Raw genomic sequence first — 26106 nt, forward strand, 5'->3', positions numbered from 1 at the left:
CTTCTCTCTCCTGCCAAGGCAGAGCTGGGGAAGACAAGTTACCCTACCTTTGTTACTGTAGCAGAATTTATGGGCATAACATCAGGAAATGCATCTTTCTGCAGTACAGTATAAGCCATTGCAGGGTAAGAGCTTTGATGCCCACCCGTCTCTGGGTCATCCACAGGCCGGTTGTTCTGGATCCTGATGTGAATTTCTTTTCTTTACCCTCCTGTTCTCCAAAGCCTTGGGCACCTACCTCATTTGGATCTGGACTGCTTTGGTAGAAGTTGGATTTGTGAGTATCCATACTTCAGGGCCTGTATCCCTCTTTAGAGACAGCTGAGTGCTCAGAGCAAATCAGAACTGATCTGTGATTTTCTTCATTCCCAACATTTTAGTGATGATCTTAGAGGTCTTTTCCAACCTGAATGATTCTATGATTCTGTGACAGTCACTTCCCTCGAACAGGTAGCAATGCTGTGCCTAATGCACCCTAGGGTACAGTTGACCCTTTTGACTGCCAGGGCACACTGCTGGATCATGGTTCAACTTGCCATTGAGCAATACCCCTTTCTGCAGGGCTGCTCTCCAGCCTCTTGTCCCACAACTTGTACATATACACAAGGTAGCCCCATCCCAGGTGCAGAATCTAGAACTTGCTCTTGTTAAACTTCATATGGTTGGGGATTGCCCAGCCCACCTAATTTGTCAAGCTCTTTCTGCTAGGCCTCAGCAAAGTCAACAGCTCCTCCCAATTTAGTGCTATCCACAAACTCACTTAGTATACCATCAAGTCCTGCATCCAAGTTATTTATGAAAACATTAAAGCAAACTGGCCCTAAAATGGAGACCTGTGGAACCCCACTAGTGACTGGCCACCAGTCTAATGTACCCCATTTACTATGACCCTCAGCCAATTGTTCACCCATCATATTCCATATATTTGTCTAGCTGTATGCTGGACATTTTGTTCAGAAGCATGCTGTGAGAGACAGTATCGAAAGCTTTTCTGAAATCCTAAAAGATTACATCACGTGGCTTCCCTTAGTCAACCTTGTTATAAAAGGAAATTAAGTTAGTAAAAAATAGTAGTAGTAGTAGTAGTAGTAGTCAGAATAATCTTCTCCTTAATTTCACCAGACCCCGCAGAGAGACTTACAGGCTTGTAGTTACCAGGGTCTTCTTTCTCAGCATTCTTGAAAGCCGCAACAGTATTTGTCAGCTTCCAGTTGACTGAGACTTCTCCAGACTACCAGGACCATTGAAAAGCAATTGAGAGAGGCCTCTCAATAACATCAGCCAGCATTTTGAGTATCCACCAAGCCCCATAAAATTATGGGCATCCAGCAGGAGCAGCAAATCCCAAGAAAATTCCAAGTTGGCTGTTTAATGTTCCTACAATCACAGACCTCCAATTCTGACGGTCTCAGAGCCCATCACTAGTGCTATACACATGGCTGAAGAAGGCATTGAAATTCTCTGCTTTATATAAATCCATATTTGCAACATGACCAACCTCATCAAACAATAGACGAGTGTTAACAGCAAAAGGAGAACCATGGCCAATGCCAGCCTCAACTCTAATTGATCTTGGGACACAGGAACTTTCTCTCTACAGTGGCAGGCATCTCTGCAGCCCTTCTGTGTCACCTGACCTTGCTTCCAGTATCCATACACTTTTCTGCCTAAACTCCAAAAGAAGATCCCTGCTTAGCCAAGCCTTCTTTCTGCTCCACTTGCTTGACCTGAATTCTGTGCTCCTATACTCTTATAGATGGTCTTCAAAAAATGAGCAGCATGAACACAGTAAATAAAAACTTCAGTCAATGGAATAAAATATATCTGCAGACTTTTTTTTTTTTTTTTTTTTTTTTTTTAAGTCAAAAAGAATCACTTGATTCAAATGATTTTAAACCAACATTTTTTCCTACTGAACAGGGTTACGTGTGCTTTGAGCAAATTTAAAAGTTGTAGAAGCAATAACTTCTGTAGCAAAGATAAGTTTAAATGAATTGAACAGGGAATAAGCCTACAAGAATAACAACATAACCGAGGTCTTGTTCAACTTTGTTAAGAGCAACAGGAAGTTATTTTTCTATGTGCTGATAGGATATTTGCAGAGCAGAGTGACCTCTAAGGTATGTCTGAGGTCTGTCTACACTAAAATGTGAAATCCATGCTTCCAACTCAAAATGTGCATGCAAATACTTTGTAGTTTTCTCAATAACCAATATACTACAAGCAGTAACATTTACCCTGTTCAAGACAAGAAAATGTCTGTGGGGAATACATTATTATTTTATAACTTATTTTTAAAAATTCTTTTTAATAGTAATTGCAACTGTTATGAAAGAATGCCTGAATACCATGAAAATAGTAACTGACTTTACAACAGTGGCCCTTCACAAAGCACATTATTCGTATATATTATGTATACAAATTGGGATTAGTCAGCAGCGTCTATTGAGATTGTCTGCAGAGTTCCCCATACCTTAAGAATTTAAGAGTGCAGAAGATAAAACTTTTTTTCAGTACTTTTGCCAATAAAGAGCCCCAAAAATTCACTACTAGCTGAGAAAGAAAATAGGCTATAGAACAGTGACACGCCTTTAAAATGAGATGCTCTAGTCTTCCTATAACAAGTACTGCCACTTCTTGTGGCTGGGAAGCAATTACTTGAGAATCACAAACATGATTACATGATTTCTGGCTTTAACATTTAAAAGATTGAATGATTGTTTCTCCTCTTTTTTTTTTTTTTTTTTTTTTTTTTTTTTTTTTTTTTTTTTTTTTTTTCCTCCTGGGACAGTATATAGGTTAGGTCTTGGAGGGAGGTTTGTATTCTCTACGTTGTGTTCTCTCATTGTGATCATAATTATTAAAACATAGTTAATAAAACTTCTGTCTGACCTGTCCTAAATTTATTTGCATTATGGGCTTAAGTTGAGCCAGGGGAGTTTTAGGTTAGATGTTAGGAAGAACTTCTTCACTGAAAGGGTTGTGAGGCACTGGAACAGGCTGCCCAGGGAAGTGGTGGAGTCACCATCCCTAGAAGTCTTCAAAAGACGTTTAGATGTAGAGCTTAGGGATATGGTTTAGTGGGGACTGCTAGCGTTAGGTCAGAGGTTGGACTCGATGATCTTGAGGTCTCTTCCAACCTAGAAAATTCTGTGATTCTGTGTGATTATACACTGGGCATCACTATAATCTCAGTATTTGAAATGGCAGTGTAGTTTTTTTCATAACACTTCTCCAAAATTGATAAAAGGCTCTAGTATCAAAGATCATTAATATATTTGTGCTGATTGACAAAAACAATGCCAGTTGCTCTAACAACTTTTGTAACATGGACAAACATGTTACAAAACTTCCTCTACCTTGGTAAATATTAATTAAAAAGTTAATATTGTCCTGAACAGTACCTATGTTCCAAAAGATTTCAGTTTCAAATTAAAAAAAAAATAAAATAACAATGCTTGTTAACTGAAACATATACTGGTAAGTGCACATGTATAGAAGCATCCTTTTCCTGCTGCATCAAATACATTGTAAATAATCTCAGCAAACTGTACCGAAGACCCTGCACCAAAACGGCACAACAGCAAAGGACACAAAATAACGATTCCACTTTCAAAGTCACCACAGGAAAAAAAAAAAAGATTTATTCCTTAGTGATTACCAGTACATCTCAAATCAGGGATCACTGAGGGCACTGAAAACTGATGCTTTTACTAAACCAGCTATAGGTTGCTGGTTAAGAATGTATCGCTTAACCAAAGGGCCACAAAACATTGCAGAGGCACATGGGGAGCTGTAAATTGTATTTGGTTTGGGAATATAAAGAGTATTCATCTTTTTGTTTTGTCTGATTAGATGAAAAACTTGCATGTTGTATGAATAAAGTTCCTTTTTTAAAAAGTAGAACACTTGTAGGGAGGAATAGCAGAAGATGGCTGTACAGCATGTTAGCTTCCTTTTCTGCTTTATGGAAATTCTAAATACAACAGAAAGCTTAAGATAGGCTTTCTTGTGTGTGTTTTTTTTTTTGTTGTTTTTCTTTTTTTTTTTTTTTCTCCTGTCTTGTGAAACAAATAAAATGATACTTTGTATGTCCAATACTATAACTTCAAATCCCACAAACATGATACAATGAGCTGCATTACACACAAAGGGCGAATTTCAAACACTGGTACATATTTCCACCCATAGCCAGCTGAACACTTTTACTATGTAAACTACAGAAAAGGTGTGAAGATAGCGTGATTTTGTTTCAGTTACAAGCTGAAAAAAATATGGCAAGAAAAACTAGATTACCCTATCTGCTGCATAAAAGGCTACAAACAAAAATGACATGGTGTACAAATGAGTGGATCACAGAAGTTCTGTGTCTCTGGCATAGCTAGTATGAATAATTGAAAACACAGTAAACCCCCATTTCCATTATTGTTATGGGTTCAGAGGACATAGACATGGCACAACCAAAGGTACAGACGCTCAGAATTTAAGACAGTAACTTTAAGATCAAACCACGTTGGCAGTAAAATACAACTTTCAAATGCATTTCAGTAACATATACTTGAAGCACATCTACTTTAAGACTGAGTATATGTTTATACTTAAAGTGGTCTACTGATGAGTTGCATTTGTCTGTAGTGGTATAATCAGACCTTTAAGCAGGCAGGAAGGCATGGCAAGACACCATGCTTTGGTATTAGCAGCACTGACTATCATACCTCAGTCTCACATAAAATTAACTGCAAGTTAACTGATGCTTATGTTTTACACATGGTATTTACATTTAATACAAAAATAACTCTAGTGAAGCCTTAAGACTTAATTATGTGATTAAATTATGTGATTATTTGATAATAAGACCTGTAATCATTTGTAGCTTCTGGTATAGTTTGCACCTGTCAAATATTGGTGCAGGAGCAGGGATGGGGACTTGGTTTAGAGGCCTATTCAAATGCAGTGAAGCTAAAAATTGTTACTAGGGCACAATCATTCAGATAAGACTTGTTGTAGAATTATCTATGTTAATAATTAAGGACAAGAAACATAAAATAGAAGACCCATTTAAATGCTACCACCTCTGAGACTACGTATGTTAACACCAACACACAAAACAGTTTGGAAAAAAAATAATTATTACCCAGGACCAGAAATAACCAAGACTGAGACAAGCAAAAGTGTCATGCTTAAATAGATTTTTTTCAGAATATCACAGCTGATGTTCTAATGAGCAGAAGCAGTCAGGATCTATTCTATATTTAAAAAAGGGAATCTCAGATACGGATGACCTAGGCACCTTGGTGGCTCAGAGGGAAGAGTGCCACCTACTGAGTCAACAACTTAATTAAAATAAAACTAACATCACTTATTTGCCATGAAACAGAAAAAGCAAGTTTTAAAAGATATTTCAAGAATTTTCTACCCCTAGAAAATCTGAAAGTTTTTTATTTAAAAATGTGACTATGGTTTATCTAAGATGGTAATGAATCTATGCTCCTGAACATGAGAGCTAGTGTTCTAGCCAAATAACATTTACACCGAAAATATTTCTGAAAGGCTTCTGATACTTCTATTTCCGGGTACTTTAAGACCTTTGGTTTCCAGAAAATGGGAATATGTCATTTGCTAAATATTCTGCCTCTTTAAAATCCTTCACAGGCAGCAGAACACGAATATGCTATGATTATGCACCAAATTACATGTGGAAAAAAGGGCATTTATTCTCATCCTCCCCCTTAAACGAAAAATTTGGAATATAATTTTAACTATGTTAGAGGACACTACTCAAATAAAGAAAACCATGAAGGATCTGTTCCTGAAGGTTATCTGTTTACTTGACCTTTGAGTTAAACTCATAGATAATTAACCCTGCGACAAGAAGGAACACCTCCGGGGAGGAACTTCTAAAAACACATACAGTAGTAGTAAGAAAAGCAAGTAGTAAGAAAAGTATAGTGTATAGTATAAGTAGTAAGAAAAGTATGTGTACATAATGTGTACCTATAAATGTGTTTTGTGTCTCACTCAGAAATTCATAACTCTATCTATCTAGGGGTTCCAAAATTTTTAACTTAAATTGTAGAAATCAAGTGATAGTTCTGGAAGTATGTGAACAAATTCCTGTTGTGTGCTTTATACATTTGCATAGTGTGCAATATACACATGAAATGCAGTCAATGAAAGCTACTAGAAATGTAGCTTAACCTACATTTGCAATCTCTCTTTGGAAGGCATGGGTGTACCTTCAGTTTTGTTTAAAATGTATTCTTCTCTTCTAAAATTACGCTCAGCAATAAACAAAAGAGTACATGAGATTAGTCTAAACAGATAATTATCCTATCATACAAGTTCTAAAAAGAACATCTTTTCCTCTGATGCTCATAAGGACAATATTTACAAGGGATTAATTGATAAAACAATTGCTGTTCTGTAAGATTTAAGAGGATATATCGAAAATATGATTTTGTTACTAAATGCCCCAAGCCTTTATAGAACACAAAATCAATCAAATCCAAGTATTTCCATGAAATACTTAGAAGGGAACAATAAATAAATAAATAAATAGATTAAAAGAAATAAAAAATAATGAAGAGAACAAAAAAAAAAAGTAAGGAGGAGAAGGAAGGGCAGAAATCTGGTCATTATGTAGGTTCTACATCCTTCCTGATATTAAAAAACAGTTATTTCAGTTGGACCATCCTTCCTTGAACGCAGTCTGCCTTCCATAGTACTTGGAGGATTTAAGCAATCAGTGGGATATGAAGCTTAGATGTAATCTGTAGATGTAATCTTAGATGTAACTCTGACATGTCTCAATTGCTTACCAAAATCACCTTCCGGACTTGACAATTACAACTACTGTCTTTGACAGAATCAGTCTTACTTTCCTACTTGCCAACAGTGCTTATGAGGATAAGGAACTCATAAAATAAAAAGCCTTCGCTATTAGCATTTTAAAAAGCAGAAATATGCTTTGAGAATGCTTAGCCCCAAGCGACTTTCATTGAGTTCAACAGAGGTGGAAACACTGAAAAAATTAAACAAAAAACAAAAAACAGTATGGTATGGACATCCCAAAAGCTTGGCTAGGAAGCTTTCACATATTTACTACAAAGATAATATAGTAAAAACATTAGGAAACTGCCTTACTGGAACCCCTGCTGAACTTAAAAGCTGTGTAAAGACTGTTACAATACTTGTATAGCATTCTTTTTCAGTCCTTCAGCTCTCATAACGTTTTTCAATCAAATAGCTCAGCCTCACTTGTGTTTCTTTATTTTGGTAGGAAAACACATTCAGTGCATACAGATGAGTTTATTCAAGAAAAATCAACTGCTGTTTTATGATGGCCATTTAAAAAAAAAAAAAAAAAAAAAAAAAGTCAGCTTTGTTTGCAAAGATTTTATTTGTGGAAAGCAAAAATTCAGAAATAACTCATCTGACTTCTAAAGCCTCCTCTAAAAAGCTGTATTTGAAAACATGAAGCAATCTTGAGCTGGCAGTCTTGGATTTGACCTAACCATATGTAACAGGAAATTACTTGGTAACTATTTGGGAAAAATAGATAGAGACTTGGAGTAGGAGACTATCAAGACTTTGTTTTGAGAGCAACTAAAAAATTATGTCTCATAGAGAATTCAGGGAGTCTATACAACTGAAGAAAACTTTCTTAAAGCTTAGTTTCTGCATATAAAACTGAAATAATTCCAGAGAACACTGTGCTGTAACAGCCTTAAGGACTAAATAGCGGTCTTAAAAAAAAAAAAAAAAAAAGAAAAAAAAGATTTTGTTAGATAGCATAAATACTTACCAACACCATACTGTGTTCAAGATACATTGTCCAAAGGCATATTTACATAAAAATCATACAACCAACAGGTGTTGTGGACTTTCTGCCACAGTACTGACAAACATTGTCTCTTACTGTTCTGCACTGACCATGGTATGACTTCATCCTTCTACACACAGATACTCACAGTCACCCAACCACATGATTTTCTCTCTTCTTCAAAACCCAAGTTTTGAAGAGAATCTAGAATTTATAGATTTAGAATTTAGATTTAGAATTTTGAATCTAGAGATTCCGAGGAAGCAGAAAGGAAAATGGGAAAGCATAGTGGATCAAGATAATAAGTTCTGATACACACCAGGTACTAGCAGTAATTTTACTTCTTTCTTTTAGTACCATTTATACAGCAGATAAAGGACCTCAGTGCAATGCTAAATTGCTGGAGATGGTTCTAGGGATCCAGGGCAACAATGACTACATACCCCTACTGCAGTGCAAGCAATCATTCAGGCCCTGCAAAAATCTTGGATGCCTGTCTTAAAGATGTCACAGCTGGAAATGTATTTTCAACAAAGCTACCACAGCAAGAATAACAGAATCATCTTAACATTAAGGGAAGTCCTCTCCTAGCAGGCAATTATCTATTTTGTAGTTATTGCTAAACTACTCTTACTTCAGATACTTTAGCTACAGAGACAAGTAGCAGTGGAGAATTTTTCTCCAATGAGAATATGCAAATAAGCAAGGGAATCTCTTTATACTGTTCAAGTGAAAGAAGTTATAGCAAAACAGCTAACAGGTTGGAGGTTTGGCCTAGTGCAGTAAGAAAATGGTTCGATCTCAACCCAGGGAAATTGAGGAAACATAACATCCTGTTAACAGGTAGCTCAGGGAGGTGGTGGAGTCACCGTCCCTGGGGGTGTTTAAGGAAAGGTTAGATGTAATGCTTAGGGACATGGTTTAGTGGGTGACATTGGTAGTAGGGACACGGTTGGACCAGATGTTCTTGGAGGGCTCTTCCAACCTCAATGATTCTGTGGTTCTATGATTTATGTATGGAGAGGTTAGGGATATACATACAGTACAGATGACCCAAGGCAAAAAGTCTAGAACTGCAGTGCTTAAGGGATCTATACACTACATAAACATGCACAGGAAAAAAATAATTAACAACATCTCTCCAAATTTTAGCTAGAGACTACAGAGCTAATTCATAATTCCATCATGCATTGGAGGCAGGTGCAGCTCCACTAAATCAAGAGGAAAATGAGATTGAAAACCTGACTCTAGCAGAAATACTTACACGATTTATGATTTAGAGGATCAGATACTTCATTTGTGGGTGTTTATTTCTTGGCTGTTAGGCATATAAGCCTGAAGTTTGTGGAGAAGAGAATGTTTCTTCCTAAATCACTAAGTTGGCATACTTTCACTTATGCTTTTCTGTTGAATATTATTATAATATAGCATTGAAAATATTTCATTTTCTTGCAGTTCTGTTTCTTTGGGCCTGTGCTGTTTTTTCATACCGATTTTTACGCCCTTAACACAGAAGGCTCTAAGTCACCCTTACTGGACTTAGCTCTTAGACTTAGTTATACATGTATAAGTCTTTATATTCTTCTCTCCATTAGGTATGGCAGCAAACCGTATTGTGATATATACAATATTGTGTATATCATATTGTGATATTATACAAAAAAAATGTAGTTTATTTTTATTTTACTCTGTTCCTTGATTTGTACTAACTGTTCTTAAATCTATCATCATGCATTTTAAGTACTTCATCTACAGAAATCACAATGTTTTACGGAATGCAAACACTAATTTCAGAAAACAAGTATTTTGTTGTAAAGTAGAAGAAAACACATGCTGACACAGTAATGCTAAAAGAAAGCTTGGAGAACCACTCATGCGAAGCATATTATCATATTGAACCACCTTTTCTCTGAAAGTACACACTGATGAATTCCATATTATGCCTGCCATTTACAAGCATCAAATCAACTTGCAAGCATGTACAAAATAGAAAATTCACATACTTATACAAGGTAGGCTCACAGTGAGAAGTGCATATTGTCTTACTTAGTATGAAAATGTTTCTCCTCTGAAGCCTCTGAACAGACTCTACAGGGAGCACACTTTAATTCTAGCATACAAGACCATACACAAGATAATGGTCTAGCAACAGAAAGGTCGAAATTCCTAGATAAAATGTTCTATGGGGATGGTAGCTGCATCAAGCAAAAATGATGCAGGATCTGCAAAGAAGAACCTCTTCAATATACAGCAGAGGACACACATGAACCTCAAGGGAAACAGAAAAGCTTACAGCACACATCATTGGCAGCATCTAAGTAGATTGATGACAGTGACCTTTGCCAGAGGGCATAGCTTGATGTTACAACATGAAAAGTAAAAAAAAAAAAAAGGCTTGAAGAAAATACCACTAACATTCTTATTTTCCTTCCTAGGTGCTACAAGTCATATCACTTGAACTTCCAGCAAAGCAGGATAAACATGTAATCAAAGACAGAACTATTACATTTTTAAAATAACACTGTGACACTATAAAAAGTCTGAAGTACCACAGTTTTTAAAAGTGACACTGGTGTTTTGGGCTGAGGAATCCATATAATTTATTTTTCATGTTTGTTTTAAAGTATGGAAAGAAAAAGAGGTTTTGGGTGCCTGCCCCCACACAATCACAAAGTTATTGTGTTCCTTCCTCTCCTTCCCATACTCTAAACATAATTATCACCAGTGAGCAAGAATAAGAAAGTATTCTGTTCTCAGTGGACTAAATCCTTCCAAATGACATACTTGTGCAGGGCTCTTTTAAATTTTATTTTTTTTAATAGCCATGCAAAGCCAAGTTAATATTTAAGGCACATGGCATAAGCTTGAGAGTTTAACTTCTGCACCAAAATGCAGGACTGTAGCCATGGCAAATACTCTTCACGACAACTCACTAAGCAGAACCATTTAATGAGAAGTTAAACATATGGAGCTCACAGGCATATGAAAATAAAGTTATATATTATTCTGATAGGAAAAAGGTCTATTGGATTAGGGTAAAGAGGATCAAAATCTTTAACAGCTCAGGAAGCCCCATGGTATAATGCGTCTATTACCTAACAGTTAAGTGCTGGGGGGGAAGATGTATTTTATAATGTACAGAACTGTAATTTCTTCATTGGACATAAGGGAACTTACCTAATATATTGAAATAAGACTGCTACAAGTAACAAAGAGTTACTTTCTGGCAATCTGAATGCAGAGTATTTTACTGGCTTGCTCTACCACCAAACTACATTTCACACTTCTCGTCCAAACTAAAGAATGCACCACACATACTCCAAGATGAAAAGTAGATGAGAAGAGACAGATAAAAAAGTGGCAGAAAAGATTTCTGTGTTTTTGTACCTTGTTAAAGACCAGTCTCTGCTAGAGATAACTAGCTTTGTATACAAAGGTAAGTACAACACATTTGAAGAGTTATTCCAAAGCTACAAATTAAGTACTTAAAGCCAATCTAAAAGTATTTTTTAATCATGGTTTTCTGCTCACTTCCACTAATCAAACAGAAATGTAGAAACAATTTGGACAAAAAATGGTATCATGAAGATTCACTATCACAATGTATATACTCAAAAGTCAGTGAATGCAAGCACAATTTTGCAAGTCAAATTATAAGGACAGGAACACAAGCAACGTAAAGGACACTCTCATTTAACATCAGCCAAGGGCTCCCCTCACTAGCTCTACTTTTCCCTTACTGTAATTCTGGAATTTATTTTCCTAACTATCTTATGATATTACTTGTTAAAATAAGGGGTATGTATTTACTCATTTTAGATGTAAGTGCAACGCAATTTGTTGCACTTGCATAAGACTTTATATAATAAGCAACACCAAAGTATAAAAAGCATTTTCTTTAGCATGAAAATATTTTCCATAGAGGAGTACTCTCCTATCTGTGGATGGACAGCTGAAACTGATCTTCACCATTCTTCGCATCTGATTTGTTACTGAAAACTGGCACTTCAAACTGAAAGCCAGTAACTGTTTAATACTGACAAGATGCAAGAGAGACAGAGGATGTAAAATATTCAAAACAAACACACACAACAAACATATCTACACACTACTATACCAAACTAACATTGACTCACTAAGCTATACAATGTTGCTTGAAAAAGAGTACTGCCTACTAAAAGTCATTACTTTACTATAACAATTGCAGGTAATGTGAAAAAAATAAATTCTTAATTAATTTTGTTAGCTTGTGGTATCAGTGACGGCAGGCCTTGGTCATGCACATTCTATCATTTTTGGCTATCTCCATAGAGTTCACTTACTACTTTGACCTAGATTTGAGATACTATTATTACTGATGTATTTGTTAAACTACAACTGTCTAGAATTTTGCGTAACTGGATAATACATAATACAGTTTGGAGGATTACTGACTGATGTATTTGATTATGCAGCACTGAAAGATATTTTTTTATTCACACTGCTGATAGTGTTGTAATTATTGGCCTGTGTTAGCTTAGCCAGTAGAAATACAGACAGTAATGACCAAATCACCAAGAAGACAGAAAGTTTCAAACTAAAATACCAGAATTATTCTTTCTAATCTTTCAGAATTAACTACACAGTAGTAGACTGGATATTGCTATGGGGTTGCGTTTGATGGTTGTTATTTTTTCCTGTAGAAGTAGAAGAGCATTCCAATCTGAACCAGAAATAAATGATTAAATTTCATAGCTTTCTTTTCCTTTTCCTCCAGCAGGAAAAAATATTCAGGTACCAGCATTTAAAACGGACTGAGAGAATAGCTTTCTTAGAACTAATGAAATATCAGAGTTGAGATTCTCCACTCTGTTCCCTGAAACACCAAAATTTGCTATGAATAAGCAACTTTCTACACGCTTATCACCTCCAACTGGGCCTGCCATTTCCTAAATGACAGGAATAGATACATGGATGATACACTGAGAGTTGCAGAAGCTAGCCTTTCTTGCTTAAAGTCATGTGACCTTAACTTTTCCAGTATCAGATACAACTACTGCTTCAGATTCAGTACTAGTCTTCATGCTTCAGTGAGTCTAGGTCACTAGTCAAATACTCTTCCATTGAGGTTAAGAAAAAAAAAAAAAAAACTTCTGCATTCTCTCTGAGACAGAGCTTCCATTATTCCCTTATACCCTCAGTAAATTAGAAGTAAGTGGCCAGATTGTGGGTTCCCACATGTATCCTGTAGGCTGCGGTGGCCATAGCCTGCTTTGGCATCCTAGCATCCCCAGAACACTACTACCTTCATGACACTACTTCTAAGGCAGTTAACTTCCAGTTAACAGTCTGGAAACCCACAGTCTGGAACATTCTCCAACAACTCTAATTACATCATTCTTCCTCTAGTTTTCTGTTGTATCACTTACTATTTTTTCCTTCCCTTTCACCTTCAATACAAACAGGCCTAGCAGGCTCTTGCAGCGTAGCAATCCATCTTCAGCTTCCTCCCCAGCACCATCACAGCTCTTTTGCCCTTAATCAGCTCTACTTAATGACAGCCTAAGAGATCAGTTAAACATTAGCACTAACACAACCACATATCACATACAGTATGAAAATTGAAAAACAAACAAACAAACAAAAAAAACCCTAACTTTAAGACTTCTTTTAGTTATATATTTATGTCAGTAAAAAATAGCATTATGTGATTTCTCTGTAGTGGTCACAGAATTTCTACTACAGGATGAAAAGTATAGAAGCTTTCAAAGCACATATGGAACTTCAGATATGAGCAACAAGATCTAACCACTTAGCTATCCAACCAAAGCAACAAAGATTACATTGGATAATTAATCCCCTCCATTCTCAGTGTGTGAAAGTACTTAGCATAAAACTGCACCTGAAGACTAAAATATTATACCCAAAAAACTATGTCCTGTCAGATTTTAATTGAACATTTTTCTTGAAATTCTTGTTCCTATAGAATGTGCAACTTTTTTGGAGGGGAGACTTAAATTTGTGTCAATTCCATTTAATATGTTTCAAAAATGTCAGAGTAGCTCAAATTGTCTTTACTATTCCAGAAAGTGAATTATGTAGAAAATAGTTTGTCAGCCAAAGGAAACAGAAAACAAGATGTATGCAACAAACCATGAAGATACAGGAAGATGAAAAACAGAATAAAGAAATAAAAGAAAAAGCATGAAAAAGCAAAGATTGTTACATTAATTGGAATATTTCCATATATTAAGGTTTCACCTGCTGTTAATAAGAAAATGTGGTAGCAACAGAAGAGAACAGAAAACAAACAATGGTAGGAAGAATAGAAATACTGGAAATCTCCCCAACTCCTACTAGTCATTACATGTTTCATATTTTCCAATTTCAATATACAGTTACTTACAGTTGGTCACACCACTGTTCTTTTACAGACTATTGCAAAACAAATGGTTTGGCCAGAATTTCATTTAGTTCAATTATCTCAATGTTTGTACTTCAACAACTGTATTGTCAATATTTACTTCACACAAAAAAGACTATGAAATACATACATTGAGAAAAGCAAGTGTAAATTAAGAGAATAATCGAGAATGCAATGCAGGAGACAATTTAATACTGAATATATCGCAAATAAATGTAACATTTTCTTCATCAATTTTCTTACTCATTAGAAATATTTTATTTGAGTTTAAAGCTAAATAGTATCTACTGTTTCAGAGATTGGTTTCCTCAACTTCAGTACCAGATGAGCTCAAACAATCAGACCAGCATGGCTGTTACAGAATATTGAAGCATGGAATTTTAACCTCGGGTTTTTACTTTACCTCTATCATCCAGTTCTTTCAAAATCTTAATACCCTTCTAAGCTACATAACATCATACACTATAAGACTGAAACTGAACAGGTACAACTGCAGACATGCACTGCAAGATACTTCTTTATTTAGGACATTTCTGTAATATCCTTTGGTCCTGCATACTCACACACTGGAAAATTTCCAATAATTTGACTGGAAAATTTCCAGACATTTCCTTTTAAAAGTTACTACATTGCTGTGAGTTTCCTAATAAAGGAAGCCAGAAACAAACAAACAAACAAAAACAAACACATGTAAGCAGAGGTAATTGCTCTGGAAAGTACTTTTAACACACTGAATATACTTAAAAACTAGTTAGGAAGTGATCTATCTCCATTCACAATAGTTGTTCAAAAATGCAGTCAATTTAATACAGAAATAGACGCAAGACCAGAATAAATATCATCCCTAATTTAAATATAGTTGAGACACTCACACACTTAACTTCAATAATCCACATTTTAAAGATGTAGAAATATTTGAAAAAGTTAAGTAGCATGGAACAAACAATGCTTACTTTAGGTTTTTCATGAGTAGTTGCATAATTAAAAAGAACATGCTATGAACTAAAATTGAAATCCTATCCAGAGCCTACTGAAATAATGGGCATATTGCCATTGACCTCAAAGTATAATCATTCCCTTTGTTAGGTCAGATTTGTGTAAACTAGCAGAAACTAAAGAACACTGAATACCAAAACTAAATGAATATGATGTTGCCACTAAAAGAATTAATTTACAACCTGTGTCTTAATTAAAAACATATGCTTTTAATGTATTCCTATACAGAAGCAATCTAATAAAATGTAGCTATAAAGTTGAGCTAAATAGTCCAGACTGATGTTTAAAATGTGAAGAAAACATGAAAATGTAATATATATTCAAGTGTGGTGAGAGAGAGAATTTATGCAACAGATTGCAGACAAACTCCACAGTTGGTAAAAATCCAGGGTAGAAATTGGCCTAATATGTTTTTCTGGATATTTAAGAATGAGGAGCACAGCTAGTCACTTGCATACGTATTATTCTGCCAGCCTTTGTAAGTTGTGGAAATAACAGCTCTGATATTGTACATAAGTGAAGCAGGGAGAGAACACTAGGATTCTAATCACGCTAATAAAAAAAAAAAAAATTAAAAATGAGAGATTTTTAAAAGTCTTTATGTTCTCTAAGAAAAAGAAGGCAAAATATGACATTTCAAACTGCTAGAAAGTCCTGCCTCAGATATCTGGCCAAGCAGTAACTGAGTGTTCTAACAGATATCCCAAACTATTACCACCAAACATTTCCTGGAAAAACTATCATTTCAATAGTTTTATGACCCTTTGTGCAACTCCGAAGGTAAATGCCGGGAGAGAGGAGAGGAAAAAAAAAGAGGAAAAAAACAGCATACAAAACTATTTTTCATTGATTTTTTTTCTTCTGTAGTAACACTAGTGTGTAAAAGGAAAGTATTTATTTCTAAACTACATCAGGCATTAATATACTATAACTGTCAACAGAAAATGTAGTTTGGTATTCAATGGGTTTATTCTAATGAATTTTTAATTACTGAAGGCCTTATTTAGGGAAAGACTTTCACTGGCGGCAGTAAGAAGCTGTACTGCCCACTCATGTGCTCGTGTATTTTCTCAAGTTTTACAGTTGAGAAATCATTAAGTGTGTGACCAGTTCCACTCAAAACTGATTTGACCTTCGATATGTCTTCTAAGTCAAGATACTGATTCTGTCAGTGGTCAGTAGCAAGTATATAAAAATAAGAAACATGTCATGTACAGAAACATCAAGTACAACTACTCCTATTATGCAAAGCACCATACATACAAGATCAAATACCTTACTTCCTTCCATACGCTGTAGCAGAATGCTAGTATATTTCAAGGGTTGCTTTTTTTTTTTTTCTTCCACACCCTCTCCCCTCCCCTCCCCCCCCAGATCTATCATTCTGAATATGCAGGAAATTTTTATTACCTACTCCCCTTCAAATTCCCTGAGAACAAAGAGGAATCAGAAATACAGTGTTATTCATTGCAAAGCGGATCCTCACATTTTAAATACCTGCAGAGACAGAAATTAAAGACAAGTGATACATCACAGATTTTGAACAGTCTGACACCTGTGGTCTCCAGGACATAAAGTCAGTGGACAATCTTCTGATTTTTGCTCAAAAATAAACCAAAGAAAAAGAGCCTCCCACCAGAAGCTTAAATTCACAGTAAGAAACTCCAGCGGAGCAACTAGAAAGTCTGCGTAACAAACAAGGGTAAAAATTGCTTAATGAACTAAAGTCAAGGCAGTAAGAAGCAAACAAACAACTGACATCAGAATTACTTCTTGAATTCAGTGCCTCTCTTGTTAATGGCGGAAGAAACTATAGGATGAGAATCAGAGACAAGGCTTCATGGGAGTTGAAAACACTGAATGCTCATTTTTATCAGACAAAGCAATGTGAGAGTGCCTTATATAGAGAAGAAATCTTTGCAAACAAGTTAAGAAGCCCAGAAAAAGTGGAAAACTGCCTCAGAAAAGAAACATAACAATCTTGGACCTGCAGGAGGAAAGGAATGCAGAGTCCTGGCTGGCCCTACTCTGTAACCAAATGCCTTAACTAGTACTTAATGGAGAAATGTTGTTTGTTATTACAAAATAAAAGTATATTACAAATCTATAAGCAACTGAGATGCAAAAGAGCAATTTTGCCCGTAAAGTACATTTCCTTTTAGTACTATTGATCAGGCGACACATCTTCCAAATCATCCTTGGCTGCCTAAAACCCCATAGTATTACAAAAAATTAAAGGCATGGTTGCATTCAGCTCTACACAGGTAGGCAAAATGAAACAAGAAAACTTTTGCCCCTCTCACATACTTAGAGCAACGCCAGAAATATTGTAATTCTTTAGATTATGGACCCCAATATTTACAAGAGTTTAAGACTGCTGCCATATACCTACACCTTCTGCCTGTTCCAAATCTGGCAGCACGGGCCCATCCTGGGAATGCATACCTCACAGGTAAATGAGAGTATACCTTGCCAGTGAGAGTACGCGGACAGGCAAATGATCACTGAAAATACCATGAAAGTTAATCTTGAACATGCACACTAAAAAAAAACAGCAATGTAAAATTCCTCTCCTTTAAAGATTTGAAAAAAAAATACCAATTGTGTAAAAACAGTAATGCCTCGCACATGGGCTTCATCAACATTGCAAGCATTGCATACTAGTACTGTCCGCATACATATGGGGGTTAATACTAAGAGCTATCATGCCACACTGCAATACACTTATTGAATTACAAGTACAGTGGTACCTAGCAAAAATACAAAAGTCTGTATTAACTTTTGAGAGAGAGAGAGAGAGAGAGAGAGAGAGAGAGAGAGGGAATGAGCTCTCTTGTAGCATGAAAAAGTCCATTTAAAATCCAGAAAAGTGGAAAAGCCATACCATTGCAGTACTGTCCACTTTTACTGACACTGGTCTAATCTACAAATTGAGGTGTATTTGGCTTACATAAAAACATGTTGTGGCATTATTCTTTATTCATGCAAATAAAGATCCCGCCAACAAAAGAGTACATTGGTTCAGTGGCACTGCTGAATTAACTCCTGCTAAAGCAGTAAACCACTCACAAAACAAATCCAAGAGGACTCCAATCCAAGTACAGTATTTCTGCATTTCAGGAGCTGTTATCTGTCATTAATTTCAAAAGCTGTTATCTACATAAGTATTTCTAATAGTGTACCAGAGAAAAAAAGGATACAGATTTATATTCTCAATACCAAAATTTGAAGAAAAATGCTTCTGTTAATTTTTTTATTTTTTTTTTACAGTTTGGAATCAGAACAAAACACTGTAGGTGCATGAAAATGATCTTTATGGTCTTGTCAAGCACAGTGGATTTGGTTTTCTTTCTTACAAAACAAAAAAGTCTTGCTATGTGATGATAGCAACAGATGACAATATTTAATGCAATGACATTTGAGAAGTACTACCTCTGTAAGTACCATTTCAAAAGTTTTTCCACTTAAAACACTTGTATCTCAAAGACAAAGTTCTGCCCCCTTGGAGATATACAAGTGTTCATCTCAGCTTTTCCCTGAAACTCTTCTTCTCTGTGGGTTGGCTTGGTACTTCTTTTCAACTACTGACATACTAGGAAGAAAATTAATAGCTCTGAATCTTTCCTCTTGACAGGAAATGACTCTGTTCTGTAAAAGTCATGTTATTTGTTTATGCAGTTAGTCGTGTGTTATTTGGAAAGCTAAATGCTATTTAGTACCTGGACAAAACAAACTACCTTGATATATATTTAAGAAAAAAAAATAAAATAAAAATAAAAATAAAAATAAAAATAAAAATAAAAATAAAAATAAAAATAAAAATAAGAGAATTCTTAGGTTGCAAAAGGAAAAAAAAATGAATTTTGTCATCCTCTGTTCCTGCTACAAACTAACTCAGAATGCAAGCGGACACCTCTGGCCCTTACCATTCCATACAAGTGCACAGGACAAGGAAAAATTTTGTTCACAAGGTATATGCTTGCCTTGCTAAGAATTCCAGTGCCAAGAACACAAAATGAAGTAGTCAATAGTTGAGTCCTAAGAAGACAAATCTGAAAATTTAATGTTAATTTTTCTAAGAAGTGTGATTACTATATCTGAGATGCAGAATAAAAATACAAGGACTAATTTCTGTCTACTTGAGATAAATGATTCATACAAGTTTTTATCTTTTTTTTTCCATGTAAAGATTGTCAAAAGAGCATTACACCATTAAACAACTTCACAATTAAAATCTATCAGCTCAGTGCTGTTACTTTTTTACTGACCATCAAGAGACTAATTTAGACAATTACAGGATAACCTATGAAAAAAATCAGCCGACAAAAGTCTCATGTAGTTCAACAAGGAGTGCAGAGTCCTGCACCTGGGAAGGAACAAACTCAGATTGTTCTGGACTTGCTGGGGGCCACCCATCTGCAAAGCAGCCTGGCAGAAAAAGACCTGGGGGTCCTACTGGACGCCAAGCTGAACATAAGCCAACAACATCCACTTGCTGCTAAGAAGGCTGTTGGTATTCTTGGCTGCATTAGGCAAAGTATTGCCAGCAGGTCAAGAGAGGTGATTCTTACCCTCTATTCTGCACTGGTAAGGCTTCACCTGGAGTGCTGTCTCCAGTTCTGGACCCTCCAGTACAAGAGAAACATGGACATAATGAAAAGAGCCCAATGGAGGGCCACAAAGATGTGGAAGGGACTGGAGCATCTCTCCTACAAAGAAAGGCTGAGGAGAGCTGGGACTGATCAACCTGGATAAGAGGCTCAGGGTCCCATGTGAACATCTGGAATCTTTACTGTGCAGATGATGGAGCACTGGCACAGGTGGGCCAGAGAGTTTGTGGGGTCTCCCTACTTAGAGATCTTCAAAACCTGCCTGGACAAGGTCCTGGGCAACCTGCTGCGGGTGTCCCTGCTTGACCAAGGGAGTTGGACCAGATGGTCTCCAGAGGTTCCTTCCAAAACCAGCCATTCTGTGCTTCTGTGACAATAATGAACTCTCTTATAGTGTCCAAGAAAAAAAGAAATACTCAAGGTGAAATTTCTACAGGTGAACACTATCACAAAACCAGCTCTCATTGCTTTAGAACCTAAGTTAAATCACAGTCTTATCCTGAAATAAGACTAAACACTTAAGACTCAGAAAATATGAACAAAACGTTTTGAAGTAAATGAATAAAGGAAGGTGAAACAAAAACAACATGCACTGAAGTATCTTTGAAGGATCTTTGTTCTCTGTAATTGCTATTCATGTTATACAAAGTCCCCAGGGTCCTGAGACCCTCTAGTAAATACCCTGTATTAGGCCTATTATCCACCACATTAGAAGAAGCTGGTAATTCTCTCCAGTTTCTGGGATCATCATAGAATCATAGAATGACCTGTGTTGAAAGTGACCTCAAGAATCACCTGGTTCCAAACCCCCTGCCTATGGCAGGGACACCATCCACTACACCAGGTTGCCCAGGGCCTTGTCCAACCTGGCCTTGAACACCTCCAGGGATGGGGCATCCACAACCTCTCTGGGCAACCTGTGACAGTGCCTCATCACCCTCTGAGTGAAGAACTTCTTCCTAACCTCTAAGGGAGAGAACCTCTAATGCACAGAAGCTCCCCAGTGAAACTGAAGGAAGATGCTTCCGCTGATAACAATATCGAAAAATGTTCCCATAAAAAGCAGAGCTGTATCAATGGGAAAAATGCAGGAAAACACTTTCAAAACACTACTAGAGCACCTAAAAAGTAACCTTATACTTGGTTAGAACTCCAACACTTCAGGAGTTCAAAGCACTGTAGCTATACACTTCTCTTTTCCTTATAATATATGAACTGGTTCATCAGATGAGATATCCAAAACAATGAAAAAAAGCACACTGCTATTTCAGTAATTAATTTAGAATTAAATTTCTTAAGTTATTATAAATATCTTTACTCATTCCCACCTCCCCTCTCGCCTCAAATCCATTTTCACATATGCTGGCACAATTTGCTAGTTAGGAGCCGGGACAGCTAGCAGTTTCAGCAAAAGACTGACTAATCCATTCAAGATTATTAATGTAGCCTTTGGGATTACTGAATTTAAAAGTTTAGCAATGCTTTATGAAGGTAAGTATAAATAGCCTGCTGATACTACACTGAGGCATGTTCATTTAAATATGTGTGTTTGGAAGTGCAACGTTTTTATTTATTTTAAAATCTTATGTCCTTTTTATAAAATAGTATACACAATTCCTTCGGAAACTCTGCAGCGTACTTGGATAATTAATAAGCCCAACAAGTCCTTAATATTCACTACTTGTTGCTGAAACCTTATTTTCAATGGGAATTTTTCATGCTCTCTGGAAACTGGCTCCTGTTGCAGTTAAAGGCCTGCAAGTTAGCACTGACGTAGGCCTTCATCTGAAACTCCAAACTGTTCATGACTTTGCTGTGATCATCCAACCAGGACAGGGAAGCCAATACAGAATATACAGTAATAAAACATATTAAAGTACAACAGTGAAAGAAAATAAACAATTCTGCTTTGCAGTGCCAGAGTAACGCTAACAAAATGTCAAGTTATTCAGTCATAACAGTAGAAATGTAGTGCTGCCAACACTGCTCATACATACACAAACTGGGGGGCTTCGACTGACTGAACTGTACCACCTACCAATTACACATCTTCACTCACTGTCTAAAGTATGCCAGTAAAACCTGATGTGTAACACAGCTCTAAAGGAGTACTTATTTTCACATATGCGAGCTGCCCTAGTAAAGGAACTACTTGTATGCAAAAAAAAGATTATAAACAAATGTTTTTTGTGAACAATCAAGGTTTTTCTAAATAAAAGAACTGTTTTACTTTGAATTTCATTTTTTTTTTAAATTAGAAACTTGAATTTTCTTATTATGAAGTAGTAATGTCCACACGTAACAATTATATTTGAAATATGAAAGCAAAATCTATGCAACAGATTCATTAACCTGTCTTTCCACTAACAAGAGAACATTGTTCCTTAAACAAAAACAAAACAAAAAAACACTACATATCATTCCCTTCCCCCCCCCCCAAATCCAGCCACTATTACACCTTTTATGGAAAACCCAGGAGAGATCAATTATTTTAATCACTGTTTTACAAATTTCTGCAGGGAGTACAATGATTCCAAAAATAGTCCGCATACAGAGCAGTACAGAATTTGACTGGGAAAGTACAAATTATAATAGAAGGTTCCTAATACAAATTAGTGCTGCTGCACCTGCTGCTATTTCCATAAAAGATAAAAGAATAAATACTGTTCTTAAGAAATAGAGAAACAGATCTGCCAGTAAAGTACAATTGCCTACCCATAAAGAGGATGAACAGCAATATTTTCCCAGGATTGAAAGATTTTAGATAGATTAAGCACAAGGCTTTTTTGAATCTACCATAGTATATGTGGTATAGAAACAAACAAATACGCACATACGCAGGCTTTGAAACCACCTATTAAAGCTGTCAGTTCTCATCTTGACGAAGCACAATAAATCAAAACAACTACAAAGCATACTCTCACATTGCCTGAATCTGCAAGAAAGTGCTGTTTCAGCAGAAAAATACTATGGTAATAGGGGAGGTTCTGCCTTGAAATTCTTATTAAAGAAACATTATATATGGTAAACAAAACATTTTCCACACTGTTTTGTTCTCCATAATTTGAAGAATTCTTCTCAATTATAAAAACATAAAATATTCAACAAGATCCATCTGTTCTACCAGAATACTTTGCATTGGCAATTATGTAGTGAAAATAACAGCAGAAACAAGTAATTTGTGTATCTTACTTTCCCAACTTCTTAATCTATACTTTAATAGTCTGATATATTTAAAGATATCACCATCTATTAATCCTTCTATTCATAAGGTTACCTAACAAATATATTACTTTAAAACTAACCTCTATGTAACAGTAAGGACAGGAAAGCTACAGAAATAAAATAAAAATAAACACAATACTTATAATAACCATACCTAGTAATAAGAACCGCATTATCATGGTGGGCAATCCCATTTTCTGGAATGGTGTTTCCATCACTTTGGTGGGAGAGAATGGATTTCTGCCACTTACAGAAGCTATCGAGGGACTTGTCTGCATGGTGGTTTATCTCCAAGTTTGGCTGCAATACAACATGCATACCAGAAATGTTCCAAACAAATTACTAAGGTCAGTTGTTAAGCCTTTTGAAGACTAAAGCGGGACTATAATTAGAAGCAGTGGTTTCTAGGAATAAAATCTTCTTGCCAAATTTTATCGCCGTAAAATCTGACCCCAAGTTCAGTTGTACATTACTGAACAGGCATTCCTTCTGCTCCAACTTAAATAATTACTACGTCAATACCAATAAATAAATAAATAGAATCTGAATTTTGATATATAGGTCTAAAAACAAAACTGACATCCCCAAAGGTGTAATAAAATATTCACCTGAAGTAAAGAACAGATATCCCTGGGATAATATGAGGGAAATATTCCTCTGAACTGTCTTCATCTTGATTAAAGTAGTGAAAGATTACAAGACAGGTTTTATATTCAGATGTAGCCATTTCAAGCAATAATTACATGAAATATATATTACACAGTAGCGTAACTTGTATTTCAGGGATATAAAGCTGAAGTGCAACAACTCTTACCTGATCTTCAGTGAGGACAATTAAACGTGTCACTATTATATTCACAACGTTTCCTAGACTGGAATCACGATAAAGTTTGGCAACCTGACCTCCAGAAAATAAGAAAAGGCACAAAGTCAGACAAGAAAAACTATGCATTTCCTAAATGGTTAAAAATCAAACTATTCTTCTGCTCAGTGTAATTCCCTAATGTTAGTTATCACCATCACCTGCGTAAGATATTTTTTGATCAACAAATGACCATTCAGTAAAACAAATATACTACTTCTGTCAGAATTTTCAGCCAAAAAATGTTTATAACTTGTTTCATAAACCATACAACATAAGGAGCATTTAGACTGTTGATTTAAACAGAATAAAACTGTATAGTTTTAAATTAATCTGAATGTAACCACATGCAAGACAAACAATGTAAGTGATCACAGCATACTTCTTGGCAGAAACAGTACAGCATTTTTCCCCGCCATGCTTTTACCATATTTTAATTATTAATTCCTGCAACCAGATGCATAACGTTATTATGCCAGTACAAACACTTTATAATTTCAGAGCATGCATGTTAATATTAATACAGAGAGGGATGAAACTTACAATATTCATTACACTCAAAATGTAGTGCTCAATGTCTTTGCGACCATGATATCCCACCATCATTTTGTCTGCTACTACCAGCGTCTCCACAAACCGTTCAAGGCTTACTGATCTCTTCTGTCGACTGTGGCTACTTAGTGTGTCATTGACTGGAAGTGAAGTTGGAAAAGCAGATGCATCACTCATCCACCAAGGTTTACTGCTTCTTGTAAGGTCTTCTAGGAACCAAAATAATTAAACACTTTAGAGAGGTCACTGGTAAAACTCATTCAAATGCAGCTGGCTTATGTTGAGATTATCATCTTTTAGCTTCTAAAAACAAGTATTTCTTGAGGCAAGGAAAATTTAAATTTATACTTTTTAAAAAAAAAATTAAAATACCTTATACAGCAGAAAAAAACTTGGTATCTAATTTTCATATTCTGAACTCTCCATAACTTGGCTTAGGACAATAAACCATCATCTTCTTTCTACAGATCTGATCCTGTACATCTATGTTAATACTAATGACTAGTTATAGTTAACCACGAGAACATTTCAGAATTTTAAGAACAAGATAGCTACAATATTTTGGGGAAAAAAATAAAATAGAAAATTCCAAATTAAAGTAAAAGGCATCGATATAGATTAAGGAATTAAAAAGATTGATAAGGCAACAAAAAAAAAAAAAAAAAAACTTTTTTTCCCCTCTTTTTTTCCCCTGTTGTGCGGAATCCAACTCCATAATTAGGGAATCAGAATGAAACATCTAGAGCATTTTGGACCAAATAAATATTTTTTCTTTTTAGAAAGCTATTTTACCTACCTCGTGTATTAAAAATAATAGGAAGTTCAAGATGATCCAACAAAGGTTAATTTTTGGTTATTTTTAACACTAATTGTTATTCAAATGCATTGATTCTTGTACTCATTTCATATAAATACCCAGAAGACATATTGCTTTTATGTAACAATTTGGTTATTACTGATCCAAACAGATGGAATTATCTGCAAAAACTTGAAGTGCTGTCCTCAGTGCATATTTGAACCTCTACTCCCTGCAGAACTGTCACTTTTATATATATTAAGTATTCCTTTTCCACAAGGAGCCACACAGATCTCAAATTTAAGTTTATTAAAGTAGATAATTAGGCTGACTTTACATAATTAGGACTTCAAAACGTCTGAAGTTTCTTTGCTAGTTATGGATGAACTTAAGAACATTAAGAAGTGAATATAATTCTTAACTGACTGACTAGAACTGCTTGAGTAGGCAATACCAGATATACTGTTTCGACTAAGGTAAATTGAGACAGGACCAGTACCACCTGTGAAAAAGCAATGCTTTATGCAATCCAACTAAACTTCACTATTTTATAGGGCGGCAACTACATGACAAAGTATGCATGTTCAGGTCAAAACCAGGAATACAAAGCTTCAGCACTCTCAGTGTTGCAGTATCCCACAATATTTTGTGTCTACAGTGTTGGCTTTAAAAGTTGCATTACTTTAGAAAAATTGAAAAATGCAAACAAACTGGGTACTTGACAAAAACACTAGTAATGAAATTGTCCTCAAACTAAAATGTGCATCAAATTATAACAATATTATACCCATTCTAAAAACATAGTATCAAGCCCAGTGAGGATTCTGTTATCAGTACCAA

At 35.6% G+C, this 26106-nt stretch overlaps 1 protein-coding gene across 1 annotated transcript in view; it reads right to left on the bottom strand.

Moving 5' to 3' along the window:
* Positions 1-26106, bottom strand: part of ADAMTS6 (ADAM metallopeptidase with thrombospondin type 1 motif 6) — a gene marked incomplete at both ends in the record, with an annotated part of 150480 nt that overhangs the window by 110382 nt on the left and 13992 nt on the right. The window contains 3 exons of the mRNA XM_084305203.1: positions 23211-23356; positions 23871-23954; positions 24462-24676. Coding sequence (XP_084161329.1) covers positions 23211-23356; positions 23871-23954; positions 24462-24676 — 445 coding nt within the window. The remainder of the gene's footprint in view (positions 1-23210; positions 23357-23870; positions 23955-24461; positions 24677-26106) is intronic.

Source organism: Netta rufina (assembly GCF_964035555.1).
Source record: "Netta rufina genome assembly, chromosome: Z".
NCBI lineage: Eukaryota > Metazoa > Chordata > Aves > Anseriformes > Anatidae > Netta > Netta rufina.